At 45.5% G+C, this 14374-nt stretch overlaps 1 protein-coding gene across 1 annotated transcript; it reads right to left on the reverse strand.

Moving 5' to 3' along the window:
- Positions 1-2894: 2894 nt before the first annotated feature.
- On the reverse strand, positions 2895-13694 carry GUSB (glucuronidase beta; the record flags this gene model as incomplete). The annotated part of the gene is made up of 13 exons (XM_079545193.1): positions 2895-2946; positions 3355-3508; positions 4765-4900; positions 5475-5651; positions 7182-7266; positions 8153-8299; positions 8927-9105; positions 9588-9740; positions 10210-10397; positions 10899-11041; positions 11539-11720; positions 11856-12044; positions 13458-13694. 13 exons carry the CDS (start codon positions 13692-13694, stop codon positions 2895-2897), a joined length of 2022 nt encoding a protein of 673 aa, XP_079401319.1.
- Between the last annotated feature and the right edge of the window lie 680 nt (positions 13695-14374).

Below are 14374 nucleotides of genomic sequence, written 5' to 3' on the forward strand. Positions count from 1 at the left end.
TGTGATAGAAATCAGAGGAGTGCTTCGTGCAACCGTTCCCCTGTCTGCCACCCTCAGCCAGAACAAGAGTCACAGCAAAGGTGTGATCGATACGAATTTGCCATTTACAAAAGAAGGGAAGTTCTGAGGATACAGTAGTATGCCTAAGTGCTTGTTAATAATACTTGGTCTGGCAAAGGGACAAGGGGAGAGCAAGTCATTACGCAGATGCTGGTTGTGGCTTCAACCCCATCATAATGGAGGGGGGAAAAATCAAGATACGGTAGTTATGAATTTGGGCTGTTGCCCTCAGCCCTCCCTGGCTCTCAGAAGCCCTGCAGGGATGGGCAGATTCAAGGAAGAACAACTTCATCCCAAAAGCTGTTTAGGAAGTAAACATTCCTGAAATCCTCTTACTGTAAGGTACTTGAAACTCCTAAGGCCAATGAAGCATTCAAGTCTTGTTTAGGAAATGAGTGTTCTTGGAACTTTCTTACTGCAAAGCGTTTGCAGTGCTAAGGAAGGCCAACAAAACATTCCTGCCGCCTCCGATATCTGAAGTGACAGCGAGTCTCCCTTATCAGGAGGTTTCAACATCCTGCAGAACGCGTTTGTCTTCTGCTGTGCCTCTGTTGATTGTTCAGAGAGATTGGCGAGGTGCTTTGGGCAGCACTTGGGTCTCCTAATTTATATTGGTTAAAGTTAAGGAGAGATCTAATAACTTCAGATCTGCCAACATTGTTTAAACGTGATCTAGACAAAACTGGTCCAGAAAAGGTGAAGTATTCTGTTACCATAAAACTGTATTAAGCATGGCCTAAATATTAGGTGTGTGTTCTGTATAGTGTGTTCCATCGACTATTTATCACCAGTGCTTTAAACTCTAAACTAAACATCCCTTTAAATGGAGACATTGGGCAGATGTTCCTTTTATCAATATATAGATGGAGAGATTCTCTTATTGCAGGCTTAGGATAAGATTTTGCTAACAGGTAAAACAATGTAAATATGTATGAATTCTATTTGTTGCACATAACTTTTTGGTATAAAAAAAAAATAAATGTAGAAATTACCTGTGGATGTCTTGCTGCAATCATTCTTATGCTGCATTCATGCAGTCCGAACATAAGAGCTTGAATGAACCCAATCAGAGGCCTTTTTGGACTCAGTCTGAGCCTTAGAAACTGTTTTTAAAGTCAGTACTGTAATTTTCTTTCTCCAAATGTACCAAGTTGTGATCTCTTTCAAAGCAATTGTATGCTAGCAGTAGAAGGGTTAAAGCGCTTGGGTCCTCAGAGAATACCCTCGTATAGAACTGCGGCTTCGTTGCGTCTTGCTGAATGTTGTGTGCACGAGTGTATAATGGTTGAGCAGCATTGAGGCTTTACTGTTTACAGTTCTTTCAGTAACAAGCAAAAAAACGTTAAGTGTGTTAATCAGTTCCTTCTTTCCCTGGTTCTTCAGGTGTTTTAACTCCACTCTGACAAAATGACGGAGTGTCTGGAAACTGCTATTTATTTTTGTGGATTTGGGGGGACAGGGATGGCGGGGAGCAGGGAGGATGGGAGCTTTGGGAGGAAGGCTTGGATAGGTGGGTTTTGAGGTTACAGTTGTACTGAGCTGTTGAGAACAAGCAGGAACTGAAACTGAAGTGTGTGCTTTCCATACATGTGGATATTAAATTTGGTGTATGTTTTGTTGGACTGAATGAAAGGATAGCATTCTCTTCTGAAACCACAAGTCCTGAGCTTTATTGTAGCTATCTCAGCCCTGGTTTCTAATGCACTAACAATGTCAAATCTTGATCTGTATTTCGATGTGGCAGCTGTTGGCATGTCATACTGTCTTGAAATGGGGAGGAGAATGGTTTTTAAAAATTATCTAGAGGGTAAGAAATTGACAGTGATTTCAAACAGTGGTAGTGGCCTTGAGTACACTGTTCACACTTGTGTCAGGCTACATCTGAACAAATGTCTTTCTAATATTGATAGACTTTTATATTCTGGGTTTTTAGTTAATGAGAAGGTCTGTAAACCTAACACAAGTGTAACCACGATGAACGCTGGTAGTATGTTGTTTCTTGTCCCCCTAGAGGTTCAAGTAAAAATGGTTTGAAGTCTGCAGTAAACATGTATGTGCTTATTCTGCACATGGCAACGGAAAGTGTTGCTGGGCTCTAATGTGCCGCATCTAAAGGAATGAGAAGTTGGCCACCACATAACACGTGCACATTCTTTCTTGAGGTACGAGCAGAAGACCAGGTGCAGAAAAAGTTGGCGTAGCAACAAGTTCATCATCAGTGAACTGGGATAATGAAACTATTGTCCCAGAATTCAGTCGGCAGCTCCTATTTCTGTTGTTCTGCTGTGGGTGATGCTGCTGCTGGGACAACCCTGCGAGCTTGCAGTAAGAAGCTGGCAGATTCTGGGCTCTTCTGTGACTACTGGCACTACTTACTATAGCCTAAAGTCTGGCCTTTAGAGTCCTCTAAGACTGGTGTGCAGCTTGAAAGGGAAGTTATTATACTACATTACTCCCTACGTACACATTAACTTACATATAATCCTACTCCAGAGTGCTTCAGGCCCTTATCAAAAAGGCTCAGATTGAATTTGCCCTCTAGAACTCTATTCCTGTAGAGCAGAATGAAAACTTAACGTGAAGGAAGCTCTTCATGCTGCAAGGTAAAGCTGCATATAATTGTAGCAGTTCTGGTACTGTGATTAAATAGCTCTAAACAAAGTTCAGTTGATGTAGTACCTACCTATCCAACATATTCCACCTTGCTGCTGTGGTATGAATTCCATACTGTATTGGAGTATGTTGGGTATCCTCATAGAACTATCAGTTCACACGCTTCCTGAGTTGCTGTTAACTCAGAATTCCTCAGCCAGCTGCATGTGTTCTGTCCAGTTTTAGACAAGAGAAGTTAGGTAGTCAGTGATCCCGTGGACGACGTGCTGTGAGCTGAGTGGTAGCAGTTAGGGAAGTGTAACTGGAAAACCTCACTTGCATTAGAGGGAATTGATGCTCACTTAGACTAGTTTGGACTTTTGAAGTCTTCTGCATTGATTTCTATTGTATTGTTTTTGTTTTGTTTTTTGCTATAAACAGATACCTCAGTCAGGATGTCTAACTTAGCTCCTTGAAACTCTGAACATTTGTTTTACTACCTGGAAACAGGAAGCCTACAGGCATGGCTGAGCATAGTAAAACTAATGTTTCTGATCTGCTTTGTGTCATAGTAACTACTTTAGGTGGACTAGAAATTGCATTAGACTTGCAAGACTTGTGTCAGGCACAAATATTATTTAAACAGGAATTTAATTAAAAAGTTCAACATAGTACCCAGCTGTTAATGCCTTTTCATTTCATTATAGAAAGAGGATATGTGATTTTATTATAGGAGGAAGACAGCTTGATTCATTTGCAATCTTCCAGTATCTTTCTCTCAGAACAAATGCAGCTGACTTGGGCTGTCGTTGGCGGGTAAATATTCCTTTCTTGTTCCCCAAAACACGTGTGACCCCTGTAGAGAAGTTATAAAATAAAGCAGTTATATACAAAATGCTCTTCTGTCCCCTATTGTGAATTGTTTCAATGTATGTTCTAAATCAGGTTAAGTGGGAGAGACCTATGCACTTCCTTCTACACGTCAGATACAGCAGGGATTTTGGCAAAGGTAATTTGTGTGATCTGGGCAAGAATCACTGATAGAACAGAGCAATATAGCTGCAATTCATTGCATTTACAGCTGGCAGTCGATGACAGTTCATTCAGGTATGTCTGTTAACTCAATCAGTATTGCAGCTTCAGCAGATGTTACTTCTGCCCTTAATGCCACCCTGTAACTTGATGATGAAGATGTCAGTTACTAATAGTTTGGCTGTTCTATCCCTTAGTGGTGCCCGCATCCTTTTTGCCTATTTTGGACTTGATAGATAACTAGAATTAGTGACTGCAACATGTAGAGAGACTGGAACTGTATCTGTGTATGTAAGTTTGTCTAAGTTTTTCCATTGTCCTATTTGAACCTTGCTGACTGCTTCTCTCTGACAACTAAGCTTTTGAATACCTATGCTGGTGCTCTACAAATTATTTTAAATGGTGATTATCTGCCTGTATTACCACTGATAGTTCACTGCCCTAGCTTGCTGTAGGTGGCATATGCACAATTGGTTCTTTAGGTGTCCTGAGCTACAGCAGTTTGATTTGTGTGAGCACACTGTAGTGCCCCATACTTCATAAATGACTTACCTTCTATTAACAGTGGGTTAAGTGTCACAGTAGGCTGCTGTCAACCATTGTGGTATCTGGCCCTCCACTGCTAACTCTCTACACCAAGTTAATAATACATTTATTTATGGTGCTGCATTATTAAGTGCAGTAGCAGATGAAATATGAAGCAAGCGAGACACTTCCCTAAAAGCTAACTGAAGCTCTGACTTGAGGAAGGCCAAGAAAGAGATGTAATCTGTGTCTGCTTAGAAGCTTCCCTTGTGTTCTGCCCTCCTGCACTGTCCCATGTTCCCATGTTCTGGCTGGCATCTTGGCAGGTGAAACAGCTGGGAGCTCAAGCTGGAGAAGGAGAATGCATTAAGCACAGAAGGACCTTCCCTGCTGGCTTTAGTCACACTGGACTTTGTCACAGAAACCAGCTGTGTTCCATCTCCAAAAGCAGAGGGTTCCTTTGTCCTACTCTACAACACAGTATTCTATGTGTCATAAACCATTTATGCTTGGAGTGAGAATGCAAAGTTATTCAGAATGTAAATATAAGCTTACCTTGATTAGTCATGAAATCAGCAAAATTCCAGATGAGTTCCCCAATCACATACTCTTTCCTCTTTTTGTCAAAAACAGAATGGTACTCTTTCAGCAAAGCTTTCTGATACTCCTCACTGAACATAGCAGGTGGATCCTACAGCCAGGAAAAAGAGGTGACTTTAAATGAAGGTAACTGTTCATCTCAGCAATTACAATTGTTTGATCTTTTCATGGCCACTGCATTAACAATGGCTATTTTACTAAAGATTCACAACTAATGAAATTGTGAGAGGAAACAAAATGTAATGCCAAGTTTACCTCGGGGAACGTGTGTGGTTTTGCTTTACTAACAGTGCTTTATTGTGAAAGGTGTAGGAGTGCCATCCCTTCTTATGGGCAGTGGTGCTGTGACATGGATGTCCACTCCCTGCTGTTGCATTTTCCACTGAGGCATTTTTTTTGCAAATGCCAAAGTACAGATTCAGATTTAAATCTTAACTTTTAGAGATTTAAATGCTGTAAGTTTAAGTTGACAGTTAGCTATATCTTGATTGCCAGAACGATTAATTATAAAGGGAAGAGCACACCGTAGTTTAGGACCCAAACACAGAAGTGTTATTATTTACATTTCACATGGAGTGCAGCTATACTAGCAGTCAGGGCTGTTGAAAACTGCATACCTAGGGGAAAACTAAGCAGAGAATGGCTTCAGGATATTTAACACTTACACTGTGAAGTCCGGGAATAGAGTCAGCTCCATATTCACTCTGGATGATGGGTTTCTGGTAGGTTTTATACCAGTTCTCAAACTGTGCTGTAAGTTGCAGTGGAATAACTTCCAGATGGCCTGAGTCATGGTACCAGGAGAGGTAGCTGTTCACACAGATTACATCCACATAAGGAGCCTACAAGAAAACCAAGGTGGGAGTGTTTTGTCACAGAGCTCAATGTGTGCAAACATTTGTGAACTAACCCTCATTTTGGTTCATTCCATGGAATTCAGCCTTTTCTCCTATCATTCTGGCCCTGCCAACATGACATGTTTCCCATGAAGGAGATTTAAAAGAAGTTAGATTTTACAAGGTACTGGTGTATTAATTTGGCATTTCCTCACAGTTTTAAGCCACAGTAAAAATGTTAAACAAGATTAACCTATTTTATCCTTAGGTTTGTTAGAAGTTTTAATGTTTCCAAGATGTCTCTGGCTTGCTGGTACATTAGACATACTTACTGAGTATTGGAATATGACGGTCAAGTTAGTAGTCAATTATTTTGACTGGCAACTAAATTTGTGCATCAATGGTGCAACACTAAGAATAAGCATTCTGCAAGTTATATGCCATTTCTACCACGTGGACAGTATGATAAAAGGGCACAAAGCCTACTAAAGATGAAGTGATGTTGTATGTAACTTGTTCAATGTTCTCTTAACATGTTTTGTAATAAAAAAGAAGTTCTAATATCACAGCAGCGTGCGAGATCTATTCTTTGGTTTTGTTTGCCTTGTGTATCCTCAAACTGGTCAGAATATGCTGGTAGGGTTGAGAAGAGTCTGTGTGTGTGTGTGTGTGTCTGATGCAACAGCAGTATCCAAGAGCAAATACTTGCTCATTACCTTTGAAACTAAGGTCACCAGGGTGTTTTTTTCCTACAGGTGGGGAGTTACAGCAGGCCATTCCTGCTAACTGTAGGACAGCTTCAAAGAAATACAGAGTATAACTTGTAGCAAGGACAGGCGGTGATACCACGTATGTACTAACCTGCAAACTCACCTGCTTGGAGTGCTTATTGTACAGTAGTAACATGAACTATTATAAAATACTAAAAGTGACATGGGAACTACCACTGAAATCTTTTTGTGTGTGTTATAGATCATTGATTCATGCTCTGGCCAGCTTAAAGCACAGTCAGTCAAGAAGAGTAGCTTTTGGCTAATTACACAGCTACAAGACTTGAGTTATGAAGCTGAACTTGGGCTGGAAGCACCTTTAGACTATTCAGTATTACCAGACATCTGCCAAAGACTAACTAGAGCAGTTTAAAGAAGGAATTGAAGACAAAGTTTCCTTCTTTAGATTTCCATAAAGGCTGTTAGTGGTTTTAAAGGGCTTAAGCTTTAGTTTAATTACAAATGGAAAGTCAGCATTAATAGACAAAATAACTGGGACAGCCAACTGTCACAATGTTCACAAAATCCAGGGGGCTGATTCTACATATTCCACTTAATACCAAGAACTGTTCTTTTGCAGGTTTTTTTAGCTGGCCTACCACTACAGTATAAAGGGCTTTGTGTTGGAAGCCAAAATGTAAGTTTTCTTTTACCTCTTCTTCATAAATATCTTTAGTAAATTTGCCAAGGGAAAGGACTGGAAATGATCTGAGGACAAATTTAACATATAAAGTATAAAAAAAGATAGAAATTAAAGTAAACTTACACCATGATCAAAAGCGTAATTAGTAGCAGACACAAATGTTACAGGTCTAGAGGGATCCAGAGCTTTAGTGTGAGCTATCAGTGTCCTGTTTGTAAACAATAAAGCAAGAGTTCAACAACAGCATGGAGAAGCAATGCAGACAAGAATAAACTCACTTTTCCAAGCTCCCTGTCCTTCTGCTGCTTCAGAATTTAAAGCTGCTTTCAATTTTGTAGGCAGAGCATTTTCAAGTAAATACTGCAGAATCCTGATTATCTGCTACAACTCTGGGTCTGTTTCTCCAAAAACATTGCCTTATCCTTATGCTACAGCAGGCACAGGTAGGCTGCTATGAAGGAAGCCCAAAATGAGGGAAATGAGAGAATGGGAAGGTGAGGTTCTGCGGCTACCCCAGCATTGCAGAAGGGTGGTGGATCATTTTGAGAAATGAAAATTCCCAGTTCTCCCTGAATGCACTTACAGCTATCAGTGACAGTTTGCTGCCCCCACTGCAGGATTATTCTTGGCTATCCAAAGCTTAAATCTCTTCAGAATAAAACCAAAGGGTCTGTAGGGACACAAAGCAGTGGCTTTGAAGTAGGGTGTCACTAACATCCACAAAACAAATGACTAACAATTAACTGAAGAACCTTGTCTACAGAATTAAAGGCCAATTATTTTATACCTTTGCAGTAATTCTCAGATTGAGAATTTAGCATTCAGCTTTCTTAAGTAACAAGGTAACCTGTTCCCATCAGGTCTGCTTTTGCTTTACCCTTGTCTCAAGAAGAGATGATGAGACCAAATAGAATCCTGGCAATTTTGCAGAGGTTTACTGATTCAGAGACCATTACGTTTCCGAACATTGGTTCAACATATGCATTAGTTACACTTTTAGTTTGCATCTGTGGGTTACTTCTCTGTGCCATCTTAAACATGAAGGTACACCTCTTGCCTAAATTCAAGCCTCAGTTCTGTGTATGAGCACTTACTTGAAGTAGTAAGCAGCTGGGGGCAGATCTGATGCTGGCTCGTTGGCTACTGACCACATCACAACTGAGGGCCTGTTCTTATCCCTGCGGATCAGCTCCTCCATCACAACGAGATGATGCTGTAGTGATTTGTTCCCAAAGCTCTCACTGAAAAGGAAACAAGACTAGGTAAGAATAAAAAATCACAGGTAAGTTGTGCCAGGGGAGGTTGAGACTGGATATCAGGAACAATTTCTTCTCCAAAACAGTGGTGATGCAGTAGCACAGCTGCACAGGAAGGAGGGGGAGTCCCCACCCCTAGAGGTATTCCAGAACTATGGAGATGTGGCACTGAGGGACGTGGTCAGTGACAGTATTGGTGGTAGGTGGACAGTTGGACTGGATGATCGTAGAGGTCCTTTCCAATCTTAATGATTCTATGATTCTACAGCAAATGGAATGGATAACTCAAGCTTTGGTAAGCACCCATGAGCACTGAAACTGAATGTGGCTTCTGCCTTATTTCCCCGAAGGCTGCTGCACAGTTCAGGGCCATGGTTTGGGCTCACTAATGGAGCCAGGTCTGATGACACAACAGCCATGCAGCAGAACGCCCTCTGGTTGCCTAACCTCAGTGGGCAGACGTGGCACTGGGGGAGGCTTTAAAACGTGACAGGCTGATTTCTAAACAGAGCAAAGTGCCTTCATTATCAGGGTGTCACGAGCTTCAGGATGGGAGGGGGAAGCTGCAGGAGGGAAAGACATAAGGGGAATGGTGCTTTGTGCTTTGCTTACGGCAACTTAATCCCCACTCCCGGGCACTCATCGATCACCACGATGCCGTAGGTGTCACACAGGTCCATGATCTCCTCAGCATAGGGGTAGTGGCTGGTGCGGAAGGAGTTTGCCCCCAGCCAGCGCAGCAGGTTGAAGTCCTTCACGATCAGCGCCCAGTCCAGGCCTTTGCCACGAATCTGAGGGGGACAACAAATCAAATCCTGTCGTATTGCAGCGCAGGGCTTCGCCTCGCACCGCAGCTGGGCAGCGCTGAGCTCTTCCAGCCTCAGCGCACAAGATCTCTCTGTGCATCTTTATGAGTGCAACCTCAAGCATAAGTTTAAGGCCGGGGTTGGGAGAAGTAGCCGCAGTGAGGGCTGTAACCAAGCTGCCCCTCCACAGTGCTCTCCTGAAGGAGGGAGGTGAGGGAACGGGAGGTGAGCGAACGCGCGGCGCTGAGGTGAGGAAGGCGAGGCGGGAAGGGCGGCTCCGCGCGGCGGGACGGGGCGTTCGCTGGGGCTGAGGGCCGCCCCGTGGCCGGGCTGAGCCTCGCAGATGCGCGGCTCAAAGCTCAGCGCCCGCCCTGCTCGTAAGGGCGGGAAACCGCTATTTGCGACTAGAAGCCATAGCCTGGGCTCAGCCAGGCTGTGGCAGCGCGGTGAGGTGAGCCCGCACTTACATCCGCGTCCTCGTGCTTGTTGACCCCGTGGAAGTAGAAGGGCTTTCCGTTGATGAGGAACTGCGTGCTGGTGACGTGAACGGTGCGGATGCCAACCGGCAGGGTGTAGATGTCCTCCTGCGGCACGCCGCTGGCCTCAGCCTGCATCTTCACCTGGGTTCCCAAAGGAAAGCTGTGCGTGAGGTGCTGGGGAGGCAGAGCCCTCCAGGCTGTCTATGGGTGCTGCACTCTGCGCAGAGTGGGAAGAAAGCTCACTGCGTGGCAATGTGTGTGAAAGAGGAGCTCAACCTGCTTCCCAGAGGCTCTACCCTCCATCACGCAGCATCTCCTCGTATTGTTTCAAATAGTCCTTCTGCAGCAGGCAGATCAGGCCGGAGATGTGAAAGGCAAACACCTGAGAGCACATGCATGCACTCAGGTGTGCCCTGCTCTTCTCACCACCGACTTTCCCATTCAGCATCCAGAGCTCAAATTGGTTACAGCATAACTAGTAATGCCATTCTAGAGATGTGGACAGGATCCAGGGGAGAGCAAAAATAAGAAAGATGGGCCATACGACAGTTCCGTAACGCTGTTATATAGTGAGAAGAAATGCACACAGAAGAAGAGATGTCACTGTTACCTCTAAGAAGTAGCGGTATCCAGGGCTCTCATGCATCAGATAAGGCCACCACAGGTTTGGATTTGGCACTTTTAACTCTCCAGCTGGCCCGCTGCCTGTAGCAACCACTTTCCCCTCTTGATCACGTAAACTCAGAGACAAGGAATAGAGTTCGCTGCCAACTACCGATATCTGATATTGCACCATTGCTGGTTCAAAGGACGACAAAGCACAGTCAGAGACTGGCATGAAAGGCAAAATACATACATCCCATGTGGGGAAATTTTCACATACAGCAGCATTAAATAGCAAGGGAAAACAGCAACAACAATAGAAAGGTACAAATTATAACAAGTGTGACCTATCTTGAGGTCCAGAAGTTTTCAGGTAGATTTGTATAACACAAATATCTGTTACTTAGAGATAATCCTGCTTTAAGTGGCAGAAAGACTGCCTCTGCTGAGGAATCCTACTTCTAGAAACACCTGATTGTCCTCTCACTTTAACAACAGAGTCTTGTGAGTACTTTTTCTTATTGTTTCTGATTATTTTTTAATCAGCAACTGCTGAGCCAGGCACTAGACCAGCTAAGGTTAAAACAAAAGCCACTACAAAACAAATTCAATTGGAATTGCAGGTTATTTTTTTCTATTGCCCTTGTCATCTCAATTTGGAGCCGGAGGTTGCTGCTGTAATTGCTCTGAACATACCAACACTCTCTGATGAAGTAGTTGTCACAGTAATATCATCTATGTAGACAGAAGGTGTGGTGTAAAGCACAACTGGGCGATGGATTCCAGCATAATTAAAGAAATCAAACCTGATGTTCTGTACAAAATAGTTCTTGGGATACCTGAGTGAGGAAGACAGGAAAAACGGCTGCATTATGTTTCATTACACAAGAACTGAAGGCAGCATATGGATGCTGGTATGATGTGCTGGTAAAACAGTCTTTACAACAGGATGGGTCTGTATTTCAGCAGTGCTACTGATGCTATGCTGAAGGGCTTTACCAGTTAACAAACATCTACTGCACTGAATGGGTTTGATCCTTCAGGACAGCAGGCTCTTGCACTTCCAGCTGAACTCAAGCTTCTCAATCTGCCATTGATTCAGCTTTGCAAACCATTTAATCTTAGTTCCCTGTGTATAAAACAGATGCAGTAGTTCAGTGTAGATTCCTCATCACACTGAAACTTAAACTTCTCACTGCTTGGCTGACGAATTTTAGTAAAAACACAACCCGTGCTCTTCTAAGTTGCACAGAGGGTCTTATGAGACAGCAGCTGAATAAATCCCCATTCTCTCATCCCTGGGTTAACCTGACAGTGCAGCACGTTAGTGGATCACCTTGTTTTGTCATTCATGTACTGAATTGTCCCCGGAGGCAGAGTGTGCAGCGTCAGAGTGTTGTTCAATGCAACAGTGATACGGCAGGGAACCCCGGGGCTGCGCTGGACAATCCTGCTTATATCTGCTTCAAAAGGGAGGTGGCCGCCTTCGTGCTCCACAACCTGCACTCCATTCACCCACTGCAACAGAAGAGAGCCGTGAGCCCAAAAGGCAGGGTTAAGATTTGGTGGCAGTCGTAACAGCAAGAAGGGAAGGAGCACAGCGATGGGCAATTGGGATTTAGAAACACAAACACAACCACCCGTGCAGCATACCACGATGGAGTAGTAGTGGGCACTGCCAAACCGGAGCACCACCCTGGTGCTGAGGTCGTCCTGCAGCCAACGTTGAGGAAGCAGCACCTCCTTCTCATACCACACCCAACCAATGTAGTTCTCCAAGTGGGGGTCCTGAGTGATGTCATTGAAGCTGGCAGGCACTGGCATGTCAATAACAGGACCAGTCTGGCAGGAATTGAACAGAACAGAAAGGAGCAAATCATTAAAAAGAAGAAATTCTGCTGTTTGGTTATGTAGCCTGTACTGCTGGAGGTATCCCCTTCCACTGACAGCCTCTCTAAGTGGAAATACTTGGAAGAACCTGCCTAGAAACCAGCGTGGTCTGTCCCACACAAGTCCTGCTTACTACCAAGCCCTGTTCATACAGGATGAACCTGCTGATATCTTTTCCCCTCTTGAAATGCTTTTATGAACAGCTCTGGTACCACACAGTGGGAAGGAGGGAAATGCCCAGGTGGCTGCTCAGCCTGCGATGCCTCACAAAGTGCAGTTCTTCTTGCACACAGCTCCAGCGGTTCAGTGCACAGTGCTGCAATGTCAGCTCACTGCCATGATGTTTTGTGCCAGGCCATGAGCCACAGAGTGACAGCAGCAGAAGCTGTAGAACTTTCAAGTCAGCACCCCCAAGGAAGCACTGCTTGTACCTCTTTACATGGGCTGAGTGGCTTTTCGTGCTCCTTAAAAGCAATTGCCATAGCGGTAATTCACTCGGCTCGTTATTAATGTAAGGATTATAGGCAGGCAGTGTTGTAATGCATTTAACATCTCAGTAACCGGATGCTATGACACAACTGAGCCATTCATTTTTAGCACCTGCTGCACTCGTGATGTTGCAGCAGCGCACAGCTGGAGTGCTTCCCCTTTCCATGAAGAGTGGAACCAGGAAGGCCCTGAAACGACCTCCATGTGCAGGGCTGACTCAGTGCTCACACTTATGGAGCTGCAGAGAAACTGAATCCTTAGCAGACATCACAAAATGCTAACAGGGAAACAAGGACTTGGGGTGAAGCAGATTTTGCAGCACCTGGTGCTATGAAACCTTTGGCCAGGATGCCCACATCGTGCATCTCCTTGAAGGAGATTCCCGGTGTGTGAATGCTGAGTGCACTTCTCAGCCCCCACTGGGAGCACTGCTTGGGATCCCCCTCCTCTGGCTCTTTTCTGCCCACAGCCCTCCTCTCCTCTCAGAATTAGGCTAAAAACCGTCCAGAATGCTAAAAGGGGAAGGATGCAGCTTTCAGCTTAGGATATGCATAATCACTGCGCAGAGAGGGAGCCGGGGTTCACTTAACAGCAGATCGAAGTTACACTGTAACCTGCTTATCTGCACTCGGTCACTTAGGAAGGAGCAGCTAACAGCTTGCGGCAGGCAGGAGCGGAGCTCCGAGCAGCGCCGGACGGCCCCAGCAGCACGCGGTACGCTTCCCCAGCGCCTTTGGGCAGGACGTTCCGTGCAGCCCCGATGCGAGGCGAGCATCTGAGCAGAGGGGAAGCGGAACAGTTCTCTGCTCCTGGGAAAAGAGCCCCGCAGCAGCCGCTGTCCCAGAGGAGCCGCCCGCCCGCCCAGCCCCGCGCTACCTGCCGGAGCGGCTGCCGGTACCAGCGCTGCTCGAAGCCGGCGTCCCGGCCCGGCGAGAAGTCGGCGCGGAAGCTCCAGATTCCTCCGAGCTCCTTCAGCTCTCGGGAGGGGCTCTCGCGGGGGTACAACATGCCGCCCCTCACGGCCGCCACCCGGCCGGCCGCGGCCGCCGCCACCAGCACCAACAGCTGCAGGCGGCATCGCCCTACCGCGCCGCACGGCGCCGCCGCCGCCATCTTGGTTGTGGGCAGCGCCCGGCCGGGAGAGGGCGTGGCTGCCGCTATAGGGCCGGGCGGGAGCGGGCGGTGCTGCTGTGACCGGCCGGGGGTGGGAAGGTCAGCGGTGGCGGTCGAGTGAGGAGGTGCTGCTGGAGTCCTGAGACGTTTTATTCCGTTATTTATTTACTTACTTATTCATTTATTTAATTGTTGTTGTTTGTTTGTTTGTTTTCTCCCGTAGACAACTGTGGAAGCGGGCGGCGTGGCAGCCTTTGGCGAGCATCAGGTATGGCGAAGAGCCCAGATCGCCTGACGGCAGCTCAGCCACGAGCAGGAAGGTGCTTGCTGCGTTAGGAAGTCACGTTTGGGCTGACCTATGAACCGTGGTAACGTTTTCCTGTTCAAAAATCCATCCCTCAGAGCTTGAATGGAAATAAAATAGGGTGGAAAGTGTTACCACAAAGGTCGGGGAGGAAGGAAATGCCATCTGATGGATTTTAGTTTCACAGGACAATTTTGGAGTGCAGATACGGAGCAACCTCTAGAGTGTGCTGCCCATAAAAGCTCTCCTGACATAGAGGAGATAGCTCCAGTCCTTTCACACTAGTGAACTGCATTCCTCAAGCCTCAGAAGGGCTAAGGAAGCCCAGCTCAATCTTGCCTCCTAAAAGAATACATAAGACAGAAGTTTCAGTGAG

This window comes from Tetrao urogallus, assembly GCF_951394365.1.
Source record: "Tetrao urogallus genome assembly, chromosome: 20".
Classification (NCBI taxonomy): domain Eukaryota; kingdom Metazoa; phylum Chordata; class Aves; order Galliformes; family Phasianidae; genus Tetrao; species Tetrao urogallus.